The 11985-nt window shown below is 36.7% G+C and overlaps 1 protein-coding gene across 1 annotated transcript; it reads left to right on the top strand.

Moving 5' to 3' along the window:
- The first annotated feature begins 38 nt into the window (after positions 1–38).
- Positions 39–11975, top strand: helq (helicase, POLQ like). The gene is made up of 18 exons (XM_079835299.1): positions 39–527; positions 611–1187; positions 1290–1468; positions 1556–1756; positions 2233–2305; positions 2395–2492; positions 2576–2674; positions 2759–2904; positions 2988–3227; positions 3369–3510; positions 4345–4449; positions 4537–4747; positions 4921–5078; positions 8363–8461; positions 8766–8939; positions 10206–10319; positions 10420–10554; positions 11768–11975. Exons 1-18 carry the CDS (start codon positions 351–353, stop codon positions 11849–11851), a joined length of 3012 nt encoding a protein of 1003 aa, XP_079691425.1. The 5' UTR covers positions 39–350; the 3' UTR covers positions 11852–11975.
- Positions 11976–11985: the final 10 nt, after the last annotated feature.

The raw sequence follows: 11985 nt of genomic DNA, 5'->3' as shown, positions 1-11985 counted from the left end.
TTTTCTCGTCTCGACACTTTAACAGTCACGTGGTCCAAAGGCGAACTTCCATTGGCTATCTCCAACATTCCGCTTTTCGAAAGTCTTCATTTTTTGGTAAACATTAGTTACTGTATCGTCGCTCAGTATTCCAGCGTTATTTTATGCAACAATATATATTTAGTTATTTGTTTAGGGTTGGGGTTTTTCATGGACTGACTAAGGTTAGTTAACGTTTCCTCGCTATGATACAGATTTGCAATGGATGAATAAACAGCTTTGGCTCTTTGTTGCTGTTGTCAGTTACTGACCCCGCGTCAGTAATATCACACAATGCTGTAATCTCAGTGAGGAGTATCTTTACGGTAGAAATGTATTCTGACAACCACATACACGACATTGTGGTAAAACGCAACACTTCGTCCTCAAGAAAAAGATCAAGGGATAGCATAAGAAGTCACATCGCTCCAGCCAAGAAGCGGTCCAGTTTCACATCAACTAAATGCACTTCCAGAGAAGACATGGCTGAGAATAAAGGCACAGAGCAGGTAAGCAGCCTCTTCTTTCTTTTCATTGAAAGATATACGTTTCAACTTTCAATCATGTTGATGGCTTTTCTGTTTTTGACCAGTGCTGCAGTGACAACGAGGACTTATTTGACGGTTATGACAGCATTGTGGGTGACAGCTCCTTTCTGGCTAAGCTTGAAGATGTGGAGCTCCAGATGAGGCAGTGTCGTGATCAGCAGACTCCAAACCCATGTGAGGATGATCTTTCAGACTCTATCTTAGCAGAGGATTTCAGAGACTCACCACCGAGAGCTTTGCCAAGCTCTCAACTTGAATTTCAAAAAGCGATCACAACCCCGCACAAAAGCCCTTCCAGAGGTGCACATAACACCTCTACCCCTGATTTGGTGAACAGGCCAGCTGTCAATCATGCAGATCTCAATGTCAACAAGCCACCCTCAAAAGCCAGAAGAAGCATGAAAGATCATCTTAAGAAAGTGCTGATAGATAATGCAGCAACATCCAGCACCGTCTCCAAGACAGTACAACAAAAGGAAGCTGTGATGACGGAAGAAATGAGTTTTGCCATGCAGGCTATGGAGTCCATATCAGCTGAGGGAGACCTGGGCCCATTTTTTGGTCTCCCATCCAAGGTTAAAGATCTTATTTTGAGGTTGAAGGGAATCCAGGACTTGTATGGTAAGTGTTTCACATTCTCTCCATTTTGGTTTTCTTTCATCTGCAGCTGGTAAATCAGTGTTTTTAATTCTATTATTATATTATATTCTCTTTTGCTTTCAGAGTGGCAGAAAACGTGTTTGAGTCTGGATTCGGTGCAAAAAAGGAGAAATCTAATTTATTCTTTACCAACAAGTGGAGGAAAGACTCTAGTGGCAGAGATTCTCATATTTAAAGAGCTCTTGTGTAGAAAGAAAGATGCCCTGCTTATTTTGCCATACATATCCTTGGTTCAGGAAAAGGTATGTATTTATGCACGATTTATGTATTATCTAAGCAGTTTTGGATTAATCCACGTATCATTGTATGATGCACTGATTTGCCTCTAGGTTCGAGGGTTGTCTAGCTTTGGAATTGAGTTGGACTTCATGGTCGAGGAGTATGCTGGCAGTAAAGGGAAGTTTCCTCCAGTCAAGAGAAGAAATAAAAACTCTGTGTACATCACAACCATTGAGAAGGGACACAGTCTTGTCAATTCACTGATTGAAAATGACCGTCTAGAGAATATTGGCCTGGTTGTTGTGGATGAGGTGTGTACCACAAATGTATTATTAAAGTATTTAATATTATTTCTAAAACCAATTGTGTTTTGATTTAGTTTTGATACAGGTTTCGTTTGATTTGGTAAGATTTTTAATGCTTATGCTTACCCCGGCTTTGTTTGTTTGATCAAAAATGCAGTAAAAACTGTTATATTGTGAAGTATTATTACAATTTAAATACAATTTTATTTTCTATTTTAATATGTTTGAAATTGTAATTTATTCCTGTGATGACCAAGCTGAATTTTCAGCATCATTACACCTTCAGAAATCATTCTAATATGCTGATTTGCTGCTCAAGATATATTTCTTCTTTAAGCGACAGTTGTGCTGCTTAATAATGTTGTGGAAACCGTAATACTTTTTAGCAGAATTTATTTTTCTAACAATGTTTTTCTAACAACTTTTGACTGGTAGTGTAAAATAAGCTTTTTAAATGAATGTATCTTTTTTTTTATTTTCAGCTCCATATGCTTGGTGATGGGAGCAGGGGAGCAATTCTTGAAATGACTTTATCAAAGATTCTGTACATGAGCAGTGAGTATTCTTAAACTCACACATATACTTCACCTCTGTAATGGTCACTCCTTACCGATTCTGATAACCCCGTTGTTGTTTCCACACAGAGTCAACTCAAATTATTGGTATGAGTGCAACACTAGGAAATGTGGGAGATCTTCAGACCTTCCTGAATGCTGAAAACTACACCAATGACTTTCGGCCTGTAAGAATGACCTCTGTGTGACTGTGATTTAAGTCTTTGAGTTTGATTAACTCAATTCAAATAACTAACTGGTTATTCTGTAGGTTGAGCTGAAAGAGTATGTAAAAATAAAAGATAGCATATATGATGTTGAACCAAAGGAAGAGACATGCTTCAGTTTCTCACGACTCCTGGATTTCAAGGTATTCTTCAATACCAAATTCTTTTACTCAATAAGATATTGATCTGCTTAGCTCATTGAACTTTTGTGCGATTGACTTTCCCAGTACTCCAGTGGAATGCAGAAGATGGACCCTGACCACATCATAGCTCTGGCTACTGAAGTCATCCCGCAGCAGTCCTGCCTCATCTTCTGTGCCACCAAGAAGAACTGTGAGAATCTAGCTGGAATGATCTGCAAGTATTTAAATAAGTGCGTAGACCTTTAAAGTCCTTCAAGTGCTTTTACATTTTTTTTTGTCATTGACATTAAATTAAACCTCTGCTTTTTTTAAGGGAGTTTCTGAAACACAAGCAGGCAGAGAAAGCCACACTTCTGGGTGAACTGAAGAGCAATGGGAATGGATCCTTGTGTCCTGTGCTAAAGAAGACTGTGCCCTTTGGCCTGGCCTACCACCACAGCGGACTGACCAGTGATGAGAGGAAGCTGGTGGAAGAGGCCTATTCCTCAGGAGTGCTCTGCCTCCTCACCTGCACCTCTACTCTTGCTGCTGGCATCAACCTCCCTGCACGCAGGTTTGTCTAGGCCTGTGCATTTCCAACCCAAGTGGTCCAGATTAAATTGTTCTCAAACCTGGACTAAAAGAGATTTTAAAAACTGAATTGAAAAAATACTTGAAAGGGGTTTCTTAATCTTGTGCATGTACCACTTCTCAGGGTGATTTTGAGGTCCCCATATATAGCTGCAGAGTTTTTAAAGAGAAGTCAGTACAAACAGATGGTGGGCAGAGCAGGACGAGCGGGTATTGATGCCATGGGTGAGAGTATCCTGATCCTGCAGGACAAAGATATAAACATGGTAAAAAAAAACAAAAAAAAACACACAGATATATGTTAATATGGGTCATTGACAAATACAGATTCAAACCTGATGTAATGCATATTTTTGAGCCATGAACATGTGTTTAAACAGTTGTTTAACATTTCAGTGTTTACATATATTTTTTGACTTTTATTATGTCAGGCAGTACAACCAAATAGTTGCATGTATATACTGTAGTTGTACCATCTGACATGGAAAGTGTCCCAACCTACCCATGCTTGAAATTAGCAGTTTTTACCAGCATTTGAGAATATAAAAAATTGCTTGAAAAATGTTTTCCAATTATCTCAACAGCTTTAAAACTACTGATATTTATACAAATGTGTTTATATGAAAGTTTTCAAACTAAAATGATGCCATAGTATTTTTATTATTATTAAGACACCATTTTAAATAGTTTTCTTAGTCTGTTCATTTGTTTGGACAGTTGCACCACCTGACATTTTGGGGGTTTAATATGATTAAAAACATAAAATAATATTCATTATTTAAATTTAAATACATTTTTTTATTTTATAGAATAAAGTGATAAATGTTGTGAATTTATCCAATTATTTTAAAGGGAAATTATGCACTTGGACACAAAAATATGCATTATATTATTATATTATATTATATTATATTATATTATATTATATTATATTATATTATATTATATTATATTATATTATATTATATTATATTATATTATATTATATTAATTATATTATATTAATTATATTATATTATATTATATTATATTATATTATATTATATTATATTATATTATATTATATTATATTATATTAATTATATAAAAATGTTCATCAGGCCAAAGATCTATTGTCTGCACCGATGGAGAAGTGTTATAGTAACCTGCTGCATGATGGAGGGAGGGGCCTCCTCAGTCTCATCCTGTCACTCGTCGGCCTGAAAGTATGTGCAATGTTTTAATGTAATAATGAATGAGAAATTATGTCTGGTCTACAGTTGCAAACTCTAAACTGTTTCCTTTTATTTCAGATAACTACAACTGTAGAACAAGTGAGGGATTTCATGAAAGGCACACTGCTTAGTGTGCAGGATGCTCAGGTCAGTCCAGAGAGGAGTTTGTGGGATCTTACAGTGGAGTCTATAGAGACTTTGAAGCAGAAGAGCCTCATTGAAGCCTCTGTTGATGTACATAATGAAACCATTCTCCAAATCACCAGGCTTGGGAGAGCAACATTCAAAGGTAAAATAGAGTGTGGCTGAAGGAATTTAATGCATTTACCACTGGGTGGCAATATGACCTTGTTTAGAGATCAGTCAGTTAATTTCTACTGTCTGTTTTTATTATTTATCACTGTTTTTTTAGAGCCTCCCTTTTGTAATGTTTTTCATTTAAATTATTATTTGCCATTTCAGGTTCAGTAGACCTAAACTACTGCGATCTGCTGTACCGAGACTTATCGAAGGGGCTGGAGGGTTTACTCCTCAATAGTTTTCTTCACTTAGTGTATCTGGTTACTCCATATGACATGGTGCACCAATGCAAGCCAGATTGGATGATCTACTTCAGACTGGTAAGATGTTTCATCGGGTTAAATCTGTTTTAGTTATACAATGTGCAACATTTTGGGGATTTTTTTATGTTTTGAAATAAGTCTCTTATGCTCACCAAGGCTCCATTAATTTGATCAAAAACAACAGTAAAATTTTAACTGTTGTATATTTTTATATATTGTAAAATAAAATGTATTCCTGTGAATGGCAAAGCTGAGTTTTCAAGCATCATTACTCCAGTGTCACATGATCACATGATGCTGATTTGGTGTTCAAGAATTTTTTTTTATTATTATTATTATTATTATTATTATTGTTATTATTATTATTATTATAAATGTTGAAAACAGTTGTGATGCTTAATATTTTTTCTGGTAACCATGATGCATTTTTTCAGTATTCTTTAACTTCTTAACCCGCACCGGTTCGTGGACGGGGGGGGTTGACGGAAGTGGGGGGGTGTGTACTTTTATCTACTTTTGTTTTATACAAAATATTCAATCAACTATCACAAACTATGCATCATTTGAAAGCTAAAACACTCAAGATTCATGTTCTGAACTTGTTTTTGCAATAAATACACCAGAGAGGAAAGGGTTAAATGAAACACTAAAGGACCGGCCATGTAAACATTAGAAAAATATCAGCGTTACTCATCTTTCATCTCCTGTCGTTCAGATCAGATCGGACGAATCCAATAAACACCCGCATACATCTCTGTGTAAGAGTCCATTCTTCAAAATGCATCCCACTTTTTAATCCAAAACAACGAAAAAATAGGGAAACAACTAAAAATCCTCCGTTGTTTGCAAGAGAGTTTTGAGTTAGCGTGATCAATCATGTCCATTTTCAATGAAATATCGATTCTATTCCGTGTCTGGCAAACTCCCCCTGCTAGAATGGCTTCTCCCACGTATTTTAAACCCTCCCCCGTCTCTCTCCTTCAATCAGAGACTCTTCTGGGATGCATCATATAGAGGAAGTGCCTTACTATGGAGTCAAAATAGGGCCACATATATCTGCAAAATAACACAATGTTTTGCAAACAAAAAATATGTTTTGCAAAAAAAAAAAAGTTTTGCAAAAAAAAAATAATAATTTTGCAAAAAAAAATAGAATATTGAGAAAAAAATGCTTTTTTGCAAGTAAAAAAATAGTAATTGCAAAAGAAAAGTTACCACTGAGAGGAAAAATAAAGTTTAGCAAAGTAAAACTTGCAGCATTGACTTTGCAACACCTTTGCGCCGCTCCTTTAAATCCACGTTTCCGTCATCCGTGCCTCTGAGGCGCAAGCTTTCCTTTGCGCTTCATTTTTCTTTGCGCCTCGCTTTGTGTCCCTGATTTGACGTGGGGGAGGAGTCAAGAGGTTGGGGTGTGTACATGGGTGTGTACAAGGGACGAAGGCGCGTCCTTCTCGTTAAGTCATCAGCGCGAGCCCCAGACCGTATGGATCTCGAGACCTCTGTGTGTCATTTTGCTGCATATCATCTAACTGTCTTTGAACACAAGAATATATTGGGCATGATTAATTGCATACATTTTTTTAATCATGTGTTTTTTTTTAATTAATGAGTTAAATTGACAGCTCTACTTGTAACACTTTACCCCAACACTGATGATGTGTCAGACAGATTCAAGAAATGATTCCTGATGTAGTTTGGTTAGTTAACATAGCTGAGAGCTGCATGCATGCAACATGGGTATTTATAACCCTTACACCAGAATGCTAGACATCGATGGATCATCCTCTGCATAGAAAGTGAATGAGATTGGGCAAATTAATTGAGACAGCGAGAGATCAGCACAGTTGCTCAGCCTCAAGGGCGAGTGGCCAAATTTAAGTCAGATTGTATTGATTGACGTAACGAGAAGGACGCGCCTTCGTCCCTTGTACACACCCATGTACACACCCCAACCTCTTGACTCCTCCCCCACGTCAAATCAGGGACAAAGCGAGGCGCAAAGAAAAATGAAGCGCAAAGGAAAGCTTGCGCCTCAGAGGCACGGATGACGGAAACGCAGATTTAAAGGAGCGGCGCAAAGGTGTTGCAAAGTCAATGCTGCAAGTTTTACTTTGCTAAACTTTATTTTTCCTCTCAGTGGTAACTTTTCTTTTGCAATTACTATTTTTTTACTTGCAAAAAAGCATTTTTTTCTCAATATTCTATTTTTTTTTGCAAAATTATTATTATTTTTTTGCAAAACTTTTTTTTTTTTGCAAAACATATTTTTTGTTTGCAAAACATTGTGTTATTTTGCAGATATATGTGGCCCTATTTTGACTCCATACCTTACAGGCTTGGTGAGCTGTCAATCATTGCGCCCATGGTTTTCGTTGGATAAAGGCACTCGGTGCCCAGCCAATGCCTTTTCAACAAAGGTTTGATTGATGGACTTAGTAACCAATCAAAAGGCATTATCTTGCGCAGTTTGCGTAAGTAGGCTTTGGTGAATACTGTTTGCGCGCTGGCTGCACGTTCTCCATGGCGCAACTGCAGTGGAGCGCGCAGTCTGTCACTGACGCTTCCCATCAGCTAAATGAGTTTTTTACACTTTGTAATCTCTGTAAATAGTTGCTTTAGTTTTTCAGTAACTGTTTATCCATTATAATTAGTAGTATATTGCAGTTTATTGCAGATTTATTTGAATGAAAAACTACTCTTTACAATAGCAAATGTTCTGAAATAAATGGCCTTTTTGAAATGACGCCTAGACTTTTCTTGACATAAAAGCTCACAGAAGCTACATTACTGAGAGAATCATCCTCATATTTGAATCATGACATGATTAGACATTCAGTTTTATATTTAAGTTATTTTCAGGCTCTTAACATTAAATTATAATATTTTTTTCCCTAATTGAAAACAAAAAACAAAAAACGTGAGTCACTTACATGTATATTTACATGTATATTACTCTGTTCCCATATTACTTTGAGTTATTATGACTCTTGGGTAGCAATATTTCAAGTGTCTAGTTTAAAATAAGACCAGGTTTATGAATATAGACCATAGGGTTTAAGAGCTGCAGACATTTTCATTTGGGTATATCGTTTTCAAAAAATTCCACAAAAATGGGGCGCTTGTTAAGAGGTTAATGAATAAAAAAGTTCAAAAGAACAGCATTTATTTAAAGTAGATTGTTTTTGTAACACTATAATGTCTTTACTTTCAATGCATTCTTGTTGAATACAATTATTAATTTATTTAAAAAAACAACAACAGTGTAACAGTGTTTGTTGACTATTATTGTGCTCTTCCTTAGTCTCAACTGATGTGTATCTGATTTTTTTTCATTGTACCAGTTTACAAATTTGTCGGTTGCTGAGCAGAAGATGGCCACTGCAGTCGGAGTGCCTGAAAGTTTTGTGGCTAGAAAGGCAGCGGGGCAGAGCGTGAGGAAGGTTAGTAAAAAAAGCATTCCTCTCATGCTTCAGAATACATATGGCCGATTCATGACCTTGTTTTGTTTGGGATTAAACAGCCTAGATATAATAAGCCAAAGAGTTCAAAAGAAAGATATCATTAGCTGAGAATTGCATATAGTATTACTTAAATCCTAATTCTCTTAAAAGATTTGCAGTGTTAACGCTAAATCTACATTTAGCCCTACTTAAGTTTCTGAGGGGAAACGTTCTTTTTTTATATTTGTTATATTTGATTTCACACTGATTGAGTTTGTTCCTCTTTCTTCTACTTGTGTCTCAGTCTGTGGACATTGTGGTAGTGAATAGGTTGTATCTGGCACTAGTGCTGTACTCTCTACTGAAGGAGACAAACCTGTGGAACGTGTCCGATAGGTTCCAGCTGACTAGAGGCTTTGTTCAGACTCTCCTCAGCTCGGCTTCTGCCTTCGGGTCCTCCGTGCTGCACTTCACTGAGGTTTGTGGCACATCTAGGCAGCATTTAAGGGCTTTTCAGGCCTGTAGATTGTTTTCTTTGTTTTGAAACAAAGGGATAGATCACCCAAAAATGAAAATTATCCCATAATTTACTCACCCTCGAGCCATCCTAGGTGTATATGACATTCTTATGTCAGACAAATAAAATCGGCATTATATATGGCAGTGAATGGCAGCCCAAAATTTGAAGCCCAGAAAAGTGCATCCATCCATTATAAAAGTACTCCATACAGCTCTGGGGGCCTTCTAATAAAGACCTTCTGAAGGGAATCGATGGGTTTGTGTAAGAAAAATATTCATATTTAAAGCTTTATCACGTAAAATATCTTGCTTCCGCCAGACCGCTTTCTGTATTCAACTTACGAAGAAAGTGTAATGCCTCTTGCAGTTCAAAATGTGCACGCTACGTCCGACGTCATCATCGCGCCAGCTACGTTTTTTTGAAAGTTGAATACAGAACGCGATCTGCCGGAAGCTAGATATTTTACGTTATAATGTGTTAAATATGGATATTTTTCTTACAAAAACCCAACAATTCACTTCAGAAGGCCTTTATTAACCCCCCGGAACTGCGTGTGGATTACTTTTATAATGGATGGATGCACTTTTTTGGTCTGCCATTCACTGCCATTAGAATGCTTGAAAAGGCCAGGATATTTTTTACTCAGATTGTATTCGTCTTAACGAAGAATTCATATTCACCTAGGATGGCTTGAGGGTGAGGAAATCATGGGGTAATTTTCATTTTTGGGTAAACTATCCCTTTAATGAGACGTTCTTCTTGGTAATGTTTCAAAGCGTACCAAAATTGTTTATGCAATGTAAGTCACGTGAGTGAAACTATCCTCTTATTGGTCAGAGTACACCTGTTTATGTTCCTCATAGTATCATCCATCAAGATGGTTTGACAAGTTAGCTCCATGGGCTTATTGTGGCTTTATCTGCCTAGCTGTGATGGGAATCAACGCATTCTTGCAATGCACCTGTTTTGTGAAGAGCCATTCGACAACATTTCACACTCCAGAGTTTGTTTTCAAGCGGGCAGAGACTCACTTTTTTTCCCCCCGTATATATGCCTAATTGAATCGAACTAAGGGAGACAAAAGTGCCAGGTTCCAAAACAAAGGCTTCAAACAAGCCCGGTGTGATTACGCCCTAAGACATATCAGCCTACATATCTACATCTGCTCTTATCTTGCAGTTAATTATTGATTCGAATGCTATGAGACTTGTCTGTCCATTTCAGGAGCTGGAGGAGTTTTGGGCCTATAAGTCTCTTCTCTCAGAGCTGACCCGTAGATTGACTTACTGTGTGCAGGCTGAGCTCATTCCACTCATGGAGGTGTGTGGAGTCATGGAGGTGTGTGTTCTTGCTGCTCAGTTTCTCTAGAATAGTTATGACCAGAATATTTGCTTTAAAGCTCAGTTTGTGTGTTTTTATTTTGTTCTTCTTCATTCAGCATCGTGCTAAGCAGCTATATAACGCTGGTTACAAGACATTGGCACATCTCGCCAACGCAGATCCACAAATTCTGGTCCAAACTATTGAAAACCTCTTCAAGAGACAAGCCAATCAAATAATTGCATCAGCGAAAGTAAGTACAATATTGCACTATATAGCATCATTATATTTCCATATTAACATGCAAAATGTTTATCCAAAATAAAAATTGTCATCATGTATTAATCCTCAAGCCAAACCTACATTACTTTATTTCTTCTGTGGAACACACAAAAAAGAAATAATGAAGTATGTCAGGGTTGTCACCCCTCAAAAAGATGCAAAACAAGGATTCAATTCTGGATTAAATCTGAGATTACTGCACGTTCCTGTGTTCCCTGAAGAGGGCAGATGTATCGATACTCAAAACCATGATCAGCAATGCAGCGATTGGCTGGCATTGGACATCATATAATTAAAAAAAATTCTGGACCTTATAAGGAAACAACATAAAAGTTATAATAGATAAATTAAATGTGCATCATGTTTTTTTTTAACATGATTCCCAATTATTTATATTCACAATTTTATAGTATTTGTACACCCTTTACATTTTTATTTCAATGTTGTAATTGGCAATGAATTTAATTAAAAAAAAAATTGAAGCAGATTTGTTACGTGACAGTATTAATAAAGTCAAGTTATCTGCATCTCCTGCGCTGCATCAAGCCACTCGGATAATATCGGAAAATATATCCGTCATCACTCAAATTAATGCACGGCTCAGATTAACTTTACAGCATGCGTGCAAGACTCCAATAAAATTATAAAGTAATTATTCCATCACAAATATATCTCTCAATGAAGTGGCTGTGTCTATAGTATTATACACAACATTATAAGATTATTTTCAAATACATTTTTATATTATTAGTATTTATGTCCCTGGTTCAGTTAGGAACTCTTGTAATAAAGTGGCAGTGGCTGGGACAAATTTTAAGCATCAACACTGCTTAAAAAGATGCCATCGAATTCTGTTTACATGAAATAATCCTGCTCCTGAGCAGATTTAAGCTTACAGACCTGTTGCTATGACAGCAAGTCCAGGATGAGCTTCAAAGAACCAAACAATCCAAGATCATGCCAAATCGTCAAGTCCAGCTGACTGAGTTAAGCCAAATCGTAGAATCATTGCCACCAATAGTCTCTACATGGCTCACAATGCTTTTGAGAAACGCAGCCCAGAACATTAAGTACATTTTTCCTTCTACATCAGATTTTTTTTTTTTTTTCAGAGTAAAGGAATTCCATTTTTGGATGATGTATAAAAGAAAACACTTGTTCATTCATGTTAACTTTGTTTTCAGATGTTAATAAAAGAGAAAGCAGAGGCCTTGCAGGAGGAGGTGGATGACCTGCTTATGCTGCCATCTGATCTTCCATCTTTGTAAATTATTATGTTTATTTTGTATTTATATGTTGTAAATAGTATGTATATTATTTCATATATACGGCATTATGTAAACTATTCTGTGCCTATATGTCTGGCTGAAATAAAAATGGAAGTAACCCCGATTTTTGTAAC

Source organism: Gobio gobio, assembly GCF_949357685.1.
Source record: "Gobio gobio genome assembly, chromosome: 14".
In the NCBI taxonomy this organism is placed as follows: Eukaryota; Metazoa; Chordata; class Actinopteri; order Cypriniformes; family Gobionidae; genus Gobio; species Gobio gobio.
This window is presented reverse-complemented; position numbering and strand designations above follow the sequence as displayed.